The sequence below is a fragment of the Piliocolobus tephrosceles genome, chromosome 3, assembly GCF_002776525.5.
Source record: "Piliocolobus tephrosceles isolate RC106 chromosome 3, ASM277652v3, whole genome shotgun sequence".
Classification (NCBI taxonomy): Eukaryota; Metazoa; Chordata; class Mammalia; order Primates; family Cercopithecidae; genus Piliocolobus; species Piliocolobus tephrosceles.
The window spans coordinates 1-11,913 of NC_045436.1; the positions used below are offsets into that span (position 1 = coordinate 1).

At 46.5% G+C, this 11,913-nt stretch overlaps 2 protein-coding genes across 2 annotated transcripts in view; both read right to left on the minus strand.

Moving 5' to 3' along the window:
- Window positions 1-1,710: 1,710 nt before the first annotated feature.
- On the minus strand, window positions 1,711-6,884 carry DUX4 (double homeobox 4). Its single transcript, XM_026456073.1, is given in 4 exon segments — window positions 1,711-2,537; window positions 2,539-2,617; window positions 2,620-3,044; window positions 6,784-6,884. Coding segments are annotated over 4 exon segments (942 nt in total). The 3' UTR covers window positions 1,711-2,200.
- A 1,609-nt stretch (window positions 6,885-8,493) lies between these two features.
- Window positions 8,494-11,913, minus strand: part of FRG1 (FSHD region gene 1) — a 22,582-nt gene continuing 19,162 nt past the window's right edge. The window contains exons 7-9 of the mRNA XM_026456053.1: window positions 10,872-10,963; window positions 9,774-9,884; window positions 8,494-8,605 (exon numbers count right to left, since the gene is read on the minus strand). Of these exons, the coding sequence (XP_026311838.1) occupies window positions 8,569-8,605; window positions 9,774-9,884; window positions 10,872-10,963 (240 nt within the window). The 3' untranslated portion in view covers window positions 8,494-8,568. The remainder of the gene's footprint in view (window positions 8,606-9,773; window positions 9,885-10,871; window positions 10,964-11,913) is intronic.

The following is an 11,913-nucleotide window of genomic DNA, read 5'->3' on the forward strand; positions in this document are numbered from 1 at the left end:
TCACCCAGGTGTCTGAGGGTGGGACAGCGCCACTTCCGAAGGAGCCAAGGCAGTAAACCCAAAATCTCCTCGTGCCGGGGCAGTCTGGGAGATTCCTTCCGCCTGCGAAGCCTGGCTGGGCGGCAGCACAGGAGCAACCCTTGCTGCCTGGCTCACGAAAGCCCCCCGTACTCCACGCCCTGGTGTGGGTGAAGGTGACCAAGGAGGGAGGAGGGTGGCACCCCCCGGGGCCGCGTTGCACAGGCCGCCTGCGTGCGCGGGTCCCTGCCACCCTGGCCTGGGTGCCTGGACCTTCGATTCTGACGCCAAATCTGAATCCTGGACTTGAAAAGTCAAGTCTCTGGCCAGTTCGGGTAGGGGTTCCGCTCAAAGCACGCTGGCAGGGCATCTTTTTCGTTCGGGTTACAAACGGGTCTCCTTCGCCGGCCTCGTCCTCGGGCTTCCTGGGAAACGGCTGTCGGAAGACGTGGGGAGAGCATCGCGGGGGCACCTGGCCGGAATTTCACGGACAGAGAGAGGCCGGCGTGCACCTCAGCCGGCCTCTGCGCTTATAAAGACCTTTTTATAAGCGCCCTTATAAAGACCACCAGCTTCACCCCTTCGTGAATATGCGTGAGCACCCAAGGGCCATGGGTAGCCCGCCCTCCGAAGCCAGAAACCACAGGACCGGGGCCTTGTGTGGCAGGTGGAGGTGGGGCCAGATCGGCCGGGAAAGGCAGGCTTCTGGGGCTGGCTCTCTGGATTCTCCAGAATTCTACGGAAACTGGAAGTTTCTCTCTGGGCTCACACACGATTTCAGGGAGAAACCACCCTGGAGTGGAGTGCGGAACTGAACCTCCATGACAGTCTTGAGTTTTCCAGGCCCTCTCCGTGAAGGCGAGAATGCCGGTGGGTGTCGCCGACGCCGTGATAGTCTCACACACGCAGGTGTGTGGATCTTGTTCATTTTCATGTAGAAAACGAGAGCGAAACCACAGAGAAAAGAAACATCCCATGCATCACAGCCTGACGATGGATCCCTGTTTCCTGCAACGTGGGGAGTCTCCACTGTGGCGGGTTTGGAAACTGGAAAGGAGAGCACCGACACGGTGCTGCTTTTCCACGCTTCCCTGGAGGTTTCTGGGTCCCCACAGAGCTCGGGAAACAAAAGGTCAACATGATCACGCTTTTGGGGGCCAGAGACACGTGAGCGACAGGCCCCCTTGCAGAGGGCAAAGGAACGTGGAACCCGAAACCACGAAACCAGGCTTCAGTCGGCCTGAGTGCGACTCCTCTGTGGACGGGACTATCTACCTCACGCTCTGTTGCAAGCCCAATCTGGGGCTGCGTCATCTGTGAACCATGTGGATGGAAAACGGACAATCACCGGAGTCTGGGCTCATTGCTCTCTGGGCAATTCGCTCATCCCCTGGGAGACGGAATTCGTCTGAATTGCTCCAGGATGAAGCGACCCGGGCTGGCCATCCGGAGGGCCGGTGAGCGCCCCGCAGGCCGACGCGGCTGTGAGCCGAGCACTCAGCCCGCACTGGGCACCCAACATTTTCCCGGAGTGCGAGGTCCTGCAGGTCCTGGAGGCAGAAGACGGCTTTTCTCTCTGCCTTCCTCTCTCTGTCTCTTGCTCCCTCCCTCCGTGTTTCCCTCCGTCCCTCGCTCAGTTCCTCCCTTCCTCCCTCCGTCCCTCTATCCCTCCGTCCCGTAAGGTCCCTCCGTCCATCCGTTCTTTCCTCCCTCCATCGCTCCCTCCCTGTCTCCGTTCCTCGCCCCACCTCTGCCTGCGTTCGCTCCCGCGTAGAAAGGGCAGCACTCCGGTTTGCGCGGGGTCTCGGGTCTGCATTTAGCTGTCAGGCTCTCCAAGGCGATGCACAGGCAGGCGAGTGACGGTGGCCGGGGGAGGCAGAGGTGGCGAGACGCGGAAAGGAGAGCAGGCCTGGCGGCTGTCCGGGCCAGTGTTTCCTGGGATGGAGGTCTCCGCCCAACCCACTGAAGAACGCGGGGCGGGCGGGGGAGATGGGATGAGAGCTCCGCCTGGGCCGGTCTCAAAGCCTCGCCTGCTGCCTGCAAACCCGCGCATGCGCGGTGGACAGTCCACCGCCCGGTGCCTGGACCGGCTCTGGGATCCCCGGGATGCTCGGGAAAGAATGACAGCCCTGCTCTGAGTCGAGTCTCTCGCCGGACCTGGAACTCAGGGATCCTAGACAGGTCAGCTGGAAGGGAAGCGACGCCTCTCCACACCCAGCCAGAGGTTCACCGCGAAGGAGAGGCCGCCGCCCCGCCCCCACCCCGTCCCAACCCCGCGTCCTAAAGCTCCTCCCGCAGAGCCCGGTGTTCCTCCGGGTTGAGGTGGTTCCGGCGGAGCGGGTTCTTCCACGTCCTTCAGCTCCCCCAGTGGCGCCAGATCTAGGAGAGGTTGTGCCTTTTGCTGAAACTCTGGGGTCGCCAGGAGCTCGTCTAACAGGCTGGAGGGGAGTGCAGACTAGCGCGGAGGCTCCTGCAGCCGCTGGGAGGCGCCCGGATGGCTTTGCATCTGCGCTTGACGCGGAGGCCTCCGGGGTCGCGGGCCCCGGAGGTGGAGCTGCCCTGTCTTCGGGTTCCCACGCCGGCCTGGCGACCTGGGGTTCCAGCCCCACCAGCGACTCCGCGGGGACGTGGGTGGCGCAAGCACACCTTGGTCCTGTGACTCAGCTCTGGCGGGCCCAGGCTGTCCCACCGAGCACGCGCCCAGCAGGCTGCTGTGCTGCGGGTCCTGGTCTTCCTGTCATTTGTTGGGGTGCGGAGGCCACCGAGGAGTCGGAGGGTGGGAGAACCCCACTTCCACAGCAGCCAGGGCAGCATACACAAAATCCCCGCGTGCCGGGGCAGGTTGGAAGATTCCTTCTGCCTGCGCAGCGTGGCTGGGCTGGAGCAGGGCGACGGCCCCTGCTCACTGGCTCACGAAAGCCCCCTGTGGGAAAGCCCCAGGCGCGCAGGGCTGGTGGAGTGCCGGAAGCCCCGTTCCCCACGCCCCGGTGTGGGTGAACTCCATAGAGGAGGGAGGGTGACACCTGCTGGGGTGTCAATTAATAACCACAGTGGCCTCAAAGAGCTCAAATGAAAGGAAGAAGTGCACGTCTCTCACTTTAAGTCCAGAGCTAGAATTGATTAAGCTTAGTGAAGATGTAGAATTTTCATCGCTAGAGAGAAGTCAACGCTTGGCTTCAAAACTTCAAAGGATGGGCAGGGCGCATGGCTCACGCCTGTAATCCCAGCACTTTGGGAGGCCAAGGCGGGTGATCATGAGGTCAGGAGATGGAGACCATCCTGGCTAACACGGTGAAACCCCGTCTCCACTAAAAATGTTTTTAAAAATTAGCCGGGCGTGGTGGCGGTGCCTGTAGTCCCAGCTACTCTGGATGCTGAGGCAGAAGAATGGCGTGAACCCTGGAGGCGGAGTTTGCAGTGAGCCTAGATCGCGCCACTGCACTCCAGCCTGGGCGACAGAGTGAGACTAAGAACAAAAACAAAAAAAGAAAAGGGAGAAAGGAAGAGGAGGGGGAGGAGGAAGGGGAGGGGGAGGGGGAGGGGGAGGAAAAAGAAAAGAAAAGGAAAGAAAAGAAAAAGGAAAAAAGATTGCTGCTTATTGACAATTCACCTAGTTACCCAGAAGCTTAGTTGAAGATGTACTTGGAAATTAATGTTATTTTCATGGCTGCTAATACAATATCTATCCTTCAGCCTGTGGATCAAGGAGTGGATCAAGGAGTGGTTTTGACTTTCAGGTCTTATTATTAAATAATAAATGCATTTTGTAAAGGTATAGCTGTCACAGTGATTTCTTTGATGAATCTGGATAAACTTAATTGAAAACCTTTTGGAAAGGATTCACCGTTAATCCTTTCATGATATTTCAACCTCCTCCCGTCAATCACAAATGCCATTAAGGACATTTGTGATTGATGGGAGGAGGTTGAAATATCAACATTAACAGGAGTTTGGAAGAAGTTAATTCCAGCCCTCCTGGATGACTTTGAGGGCTCAGGATGTCAGTGGAGGAAGTCCCTGCAGATGCGGTAGAAATTGCAAGACTAGAATTAGAATTAGAACCTTAAGATGAGATGAAATTGCTGTAAACTCATGATAAAACTAGAACAAATGGGGAGTTGCTTCTTATGGATGAGGAAATAAAATATTTTCTGGAGATGGAACCTACTCCAGGTGGAGATGCTATGAACATTGCTGAAATGACAGCAAAGGATTTAGGATATTCCATAAACCTGGTTGAGAAAGCAGCTGCAGGGTTTGACAGGGTTGACTCCAGTCCTACTGTGGATGAAATGCTGTCAAATAGCCTCATATGCTACAGGGAAATCTTTTGTAAAAGGAACAAACTTCATTGTTTTAAGAAATTGACACGGGCACCCAATCTTCAGCAACTCCCACGCTGGTCAGTCAGCAGCCCTCAATACAGAGGCAAGATCCCCACCAGCAAAAACATTATGACTTGGTAAGGCTCAGATATTCATTAGTATTTTTTAGCAATTAGGTATTTTAAGTTATGTGCATACTTTTTAGACATGCTATTAATTATTAATAATTAATTATTAGTCATTAGACGACAATATAGTTTAAGCATAACTTTTATAAGCACTGGGAAACAAAATGTTTGTGCGACTAACTTGATTGTAAGATTTGCCTTATTGCAGTGGTCTAGAACCAAACCCACACTATCTCTGAGGGGTGCTTGTAGGTTTTTGGTTGTTCTTTGTTTTGAGATGGGGTTTCACTCTGTCGCCCAGGCCAGAGTGCAGTGGCGTGATCATAACTCACTGCAGCCTCAAAACTGCTGGGTCAAGTGATTTTTCTACCACAGCCTCCGGAGTAGCTGGGACTACACGCATGCAGCATTATGCCTGGCAGGTTTTTTAATAATTTTTTTTTAGAGATGGGGTCTCACTGTGTTGCCCGGCTGGTCTTGAACTCCTGTGCTCAAGCTATCCAGTCACTTCAACCTCCCAAAGTGCAGCCATTACAGGCTTCAGCCACTGCACCCAGCTTGTCTGCAGTTTTTAAAACAAAAACGGCCGAGCACGGTGGCTCACGCCTGTAATCCCAGCACTTTGGGAGGCTGAGGCAGATGGATCACGAGGTCAGGAGTTCGAGACCAGCCTGGTCAAGATGGTGAACCTAGTCTCTACTAAAAATACAAAAATTAGCCGGGCACAGTGGTGGGCACTTGTAGATCCAGCTACTCGGGAAGCTGAGGCAGGAGAATTGCTTGAACCCAGGAGGCAGATGTCGCAGTGAGCCGAGATCGTGCCACTGCACTCCAGCCTGGCAACAGAGCAAGACTCCATCAGAAAAACAAAAAACAAAAAACAAAACAACAACAAAAAAACACCGTAATTTAAAAGATTAAAAGTTAAGGTAGATTTTTACAAATGTATATGTCTACCATTATAGTATCATACAGAATGGTTTTACTGCCGTGAAGATTCTCTGTGCTCTGTGTATCCAGCTCTTCCTTCCCCTTGGTTCATGGCAACCACTGATGTTTCTACTGTTCCCACAGTTTCACCGTTTCTGGAACGTCATATAATTGGAATCGAACAGTATGTAGACTTTTCGGATTGGCTCCTTCTCTTAGCAACATGCATTTAAGTTTCCTCCTTGTACTACTTTGTGGCTTGACAGATCATCTCCTGTTAGCAGTGAGTAATATCCCATCACCATTATACTTTTGTCAAGACTCAGAACGTACAACGTGAAGAGGAAACGTGAATGTGCACTGTGAGCTTTGAGCGACGATGAAGGGTCCAGGTAGGTCCTGGTTGTCACAGGTGCGCTCCTGTGAGGCAGGAAGCTGTGCTGGGGAGGCTGTGTCGGGAAAAGGACATATGTGAAGTCTGTACTCTCTGCTCTGTTTAGCTGTGAAGCTGCACTTCTCTAAAAAATAAAATTAGTTAAAATTAAAAGCAAAAAATTAGAAAAATTAAAACATTACAATGTGTCATACAGTTTTCAAATCGCAAGACAAAAAAAGACGTAATAAAATAAAGTATAGAAAACAACAAGGATAGGAATAAAACATCAGTGACAGAAGGCAGAAGACAGAAACTTGGAGCCAAACACATTATTTTAATCACTAGTTATATTCATTTATACTAATTTATATTAAACATTTTCAAAGAAAAAGGCAACCAGTGTGGACTGACCTCAGGATGACCCAGATGTTGGAATTATTGTGGATTTTTAAAGTAGTTTTATAATTCTTACTAAAATCAAATCCCCAAAAACACTTAGAATAAATGGATAGGAAATCATAGCAGAGAAGAAAAACTACAATAACAAAGGCTCAAGTGGAAATTCTAGAAGTGAAAGTTTTCCAAGTTAAAAAATAATAATCAGTTGTCTTCAGGAGCAGCTTGGAGGTGGTAAAGAGTCAATGAACCTAAAATACGATTGAAATTATTCAATCTGAAAAATGTGAGCAGTCACAGGTTGGGGTGTGGGAGCTTTTCCTTTGGTTAGTGCTTTTAGGTAATCTTGGTTTTGATATGATTACTAGGTTGACCTGTCAGGGGCTAAGCCAGAGTTTATCTTGGTTTCAGTAGTGCTTTAAACAAAACTCATGATATCTTGTGTTCAAGATGGAAGAAGAGTGGACCAGATGACAATATTTAGATGCAGTGATTCTTAACCTCTGTTGCTCTCCCAGTGGTCTAGCTGGGGTTTGTATAAAGCGGAGTGGGAGAAACAGGGATGGAGACTCCACCTACCCTCTCCATTTGTCCACTTGTCCTCCTTCACTAGTGGATAAAGTCAGCGGGAATTTTAAATCTGTATCTTCTGTTGTCAAGATCTGTAATTAGTTCTGCTCGCTGGACTGGGGTCAGGAACCGAGGGAACATGAGGGTGAACGAGGTGACATGGAGTCCAAGAACACACCGTGCCTACGTGCAGAATGTTTGTGCCAGGAAAACCAGTCAGCAGGCAGATGGTCTCAGATACCAAGTGGGAGGCAAGATTCAGTCTCGTGAAGGCGGTGATCCTCAATGTGTGCTTTGTATCGCTTGCTTCTGAATGACCCGGAGTACTTGTTCACATGCAAATGTGGAGCCCAGTCCTAGACCTGCTGAGCCTGCGTCTCCACTGATGGTCTCAGCAGTCGACATTGGAGACCTGCTAAGCCTGCGTCTCCACCGATGGGTCTCAGCAGTCGACATTGGAAACGTGCAGGTCCCTTGGAGACGCTTTTGCAGATAAATTTGAACTGTTGTGTTTCAGGGTTAGGGAGCTGGCAAAAGCAAGGAATAGACCAAGCCCTTGGGTGGGAAGGTTGCACAACTTTGGCACTGTTAGGTTCTGGGTGGAACAGGATTTTGCCACATGCTTCGCAGCATCCCTAGCCTCTACCTTCTAACACCGTATCCCAGATGTGAAAACCAAAAATGTCTCCTGGGAGGCAAAATAGTCACCAGTTGGGAACAGGAACCACCGCTTTGCGGGATCAGAGTAGTTACTTTGTTCCCAATCCAAGGATCAGAACCCAAGATGAGACAAAGTGCAGCTATCGGAACTGAAGGGCCAAGCTGGAGCTAGACCTACAACAAACGCTCCAAAAGCTCCTTTCTAGGCCTGATCCCGTGCCTCAGCTACTGAGCTTGTACAGATGCCATGTAACTCTAGATTTGGTGACTGATGGAACTGAAAGGCTAGAACTAGATAGGGTCTTTCAGGTTAGGCCAGCACACAACGTGGACTTTTGACAACATCCAGATGCTTGAATCAACCTCAGTCCTGAGGCAGAATTTCCCGTGACATCTGATCCACAGCCTAGATGTGGAGCATTCACTGGGATTAGATGCCACAGGAATATTGTGTTTAGGAACTCTGAAAGAGACAGCCTTCAACAAAGCAGACCTAAGCAACACTTGCGTCTGAACTCCTTCAGCTTCCATTCCAGCCCACAAGGACAAAAGCATCCCATACATACCCACTGTGGCTAACCCGTCCTCAGCAGGGAGTTTCCCCAGCACTACTCTCCCCTCTGCTCTGAGCCTACTTGCTGTTTTGTAATGTTTCCACTTTTGGTCCCACTCCCTAACATGATTTGTCCTCTCCGCCCGGCCCCCTAGTTCTGCTATTTGGGCTGTCTGTGATCTGGGTAGTACTTCGGAGGCAGAATCAAAGCCTTGTTGATTGGATTGGGAATTTCTAACTTCCTATTAAAGGCACTGATCAAGCATCTATTGTATAAAGTAAAGTAAGATTATGATCCAGTAAGACAGATTCCACAAGCAATGCAGGAAGAGTTGGTTTCTAGTACACTGCATGCTTCAGGACAGGAAATCCAGAAAAAAATTCTGTGGTACATTAAGTGTGTACTGTAGGTTTCATTTCCATGTGAAAAATTGTAGTTAGCTAAAAAGTACATTCATGAAGAATCTTGATTAAGCTTGTTTAATCCTGGTTAAACTAGTTACTAGTTAAACAATAATTTCACAACAACTCAAGAACTCTGTAAAAGCATTTCCTCTGAATATTTTATTCAGAAAAAAACACAAAAAGATAAAGCAGAAACAAAAATCCCAGTCATTTGCAGTATCTGTCGGCTTTCAATTTGGCTCTCCTGTTTAAGCAAAGAAAAGTAATAAAATTAATCTGTGTAAAACATGCCATATATATTCAACTGCTACTAAATATAAAAAGCTTTAAAACTGTGTGGTCAATTTTGGTTATTATATTACCACAACATTTATATTAAAATATGTATACTTTTAAATTTGGTTTCTACAAAAAATGGATTCTAATCTTATAATAGTTATTTCCTAACGTCAATAAACGTTGCCTAAGGGGGCTTTTTCAATCCACAATAGCAATTTCAATTATTCTGGAATTTAAGGGTGCTCTAAATTTCTATTCAATAGGGTGAGAATGCTGTATTATTAGGAGTGATAAAAGTTACAGGACATAGAGCTTATTCCGTTTTAGAGTCTACATCCTGATTATATTTTATATCCTCTTCCTGATTTCTTTCAACTAGATACATATTCATTTGCTCGGCTGGAAAATATTCTTAACATTATGTACTGACTTTAGGTATGAAGTCTACCAGCTAGTTAACAGAAAATATGTAATTAAACATTGCCTTATCAAGAAATATAAAAAAAGGGTAAGAGTAACTTTGCAACACAGGACTTGAACGAGCGGCTGGTGATTATCAAAATCTGGCACTTAATTGATTTATACTTGGACACTCAGAGCTAAACATCTCTGCCTGTTTTCCTATGTTGTAAATCTAGGACATTACTTACCACACAGGAAGAGTAATAAATATTAATAGTGTGCTATGATAAACATCCTCCACTCTTCCACATCTTACAGTAAAACTGCTTCAATTTCACTTGTGCAGCTTTTAGATTTTTAGCTGATCTATTCTTATTTTCAGGAACCTGAACTACTCTAACAGAATCCACATAATTTTTATATTAGTCAAACGGCTTCTTTCTAGCTCTGGTTCCAACAGTTATAAAAAGATAATGGTAAATTTATAAAGTAGATACAGTCAAATCTGAATTTCTTAAAGTATATACTTCGAATCGGTTATAATTTTTAGATATTCTTTCTTGACAGTCTTTTCCCAAACTTATGTTGTCCTAAGTAATACTGCCACATTCATAAATTAGAAATTAAAGACAAAAATGTGAAAACTATAGTAATTTAAGAGAAGATAGGTTTTCTACACGCCATTTCTATTCGCTACTGAAAATAGTGGAAATAAATAAATAAATAGCTACCTGTCCAGAAGCGTCTCATGCAAAAATCCATCTTTCCGAGCCTTTTTAAGAATTTTACTGTCTTCTTTACTTATTTTAAGTTTGTGGTCTTGGAAGCTCTGAAATTTCTTCCTGCAAAGAAAATGTCTTCATTGAAAAATACCTCAAACTCTGATTATACATATTTACTATTAAATTTATAAATACTGTTAATTTCTTTTTCACTTATTAAAAAAGTCTAATTGTAGGCTGGGGCAGTGGCTCATGCCTGCAATCCCAGCACTTCGGGAGGCCAAGGCAGGCAGATCACTTGAGGTCAGGAGTTTGATAACAGCCTGTTCAACATGGTGAAATCCTCTCTCTACTAAAAATATTAAAATTAGCTGAGCATAGTGGCGTGTGCCTGTAGTCCTAGTTACTCAGGAGGCTGAGGCAGAAGAATCACACCCTCTGGGAGGCGAAGGCTGCAATGAGCCCAGATCACTCCACTGCACTCCAGTCTGGGAGACAGAGCGAGACTCTGTCTTGGGGAAGGGGGAAAAAAATGTCTCATTGTATTTTTTTAATAAGCTGGAGCTTTTCAACCATAAAGATGACCTCCATGACCCCTCAAAAGGAGGGCCACTCATTGACTGGGAAGAACCACAAGGCCCCACTTCTATCAGGACATGCTGGCTGGAGTCCCCCGTGTCCTGGCCATAGCACAGCCTTTGACTGGCATCACACCCATTCTATGAATGAACAGGGAGACGGACTAACCCGCATGACGTTAGCTTTGAGAGCTGGTATGATGATTTGGAAAACTGAAGCCTTGAGAACAGCATCGAGCTCAGGGCTCTGTCCCAGAGGCTACATTGTGTTGCCTCTTCTTGTCCATCAGTTTTAATTTAATTTTGTCAGGGTCTTGTTCCGTCAACCAGGCTGGAATGCAGTGGTTACCAGAGCTCACTGCAGCCTTGGACTCCTGGGCTCAAACAATCCTCCTGTCTCAGCCTCCCGAGTAGCTTGGCCTACAGGCATGAACCACCATCCCCAACTAATTAGGTAATTTATTTTGAAAGCACTTTGAGAAGCACTTCACTGTCAAATCTGTAGGTCTAAAAGGAAAAGAATACATACACATAATTGATTTCACATTGTTTTACATTTCCTTTATCTTCTTCCGGAATGTCATCTTTTTTCTTGGTTTCTCTTTCAGCACAGGATCTAATCTAGATATTGGAAAAGAGAATCCAATGGGTTACATGTTTATCTTCCACATTCCACATGATATGTGAATGTTTACGTATCACATAAGAACATTCGAGATGATGTGCATCTTCTTATGCAGAAGAAAAAATTAACTGATCAACTATATTCAGAAAAAGACAGGTTTTGGCTATGTGTTTTTACTTCACATATATAATCTATATGAGTAACTGCTACCACAAGCTTCCTCCGCAGCCCTTGGGTCAGAAACACTACAGACAAAATTATTTCAAAAACATTTTACACATCAGATCCTGCTAGGCAATAAAGCAATCATTAACTAATTTAATTTTGTCCTCCAAGTGAATACACTAGGATCAAATTATCCCTAGTAGACAAGTGTTCATTTTATCAGACTGAAAGCTTAAGATCACTATTTTATGTCGCACAGACTATTACCAAATGTATTAAAACTTTTAACATTACACAACTTGTTTTTAATTGGAACCCACCTCTTTTACTAACTTCTTACATCCTCCAAAGTTTGGACAGATATTTACTATCACATGTCATAAGTTAATTGATCTGCATTCAACAATTAGGATCGCCCACAGAACAGACAACTGGCAGGGACAAACAACGTGTCTGTGCCAATGACATCTTTGTGACAGTTTTGATTAGAGAGGTCCTAGAAGACCTGAAAACATTCCCTGCTAGGGCCTGTAACACAATGCTACCTCTAGTAAGAGGGATCTGTGTTCTGGTAGATAAGGCAAGGTCATAAAGGTCAATAGCTGACAGAGATTAGGAGAGCCTGCAATTAAATGGTAAAGGAAAAGAGTCCTGAATAATCACTGTTCAGAGCTTCCAGGTACTTGACTAACCAGAGACCCAGAAAACTTTGCATTTCATCTGAAAACTGCTTTAAGTAGTGAAACACACAATCTTTGTATAAGTATCTTTGTCTCTTTGT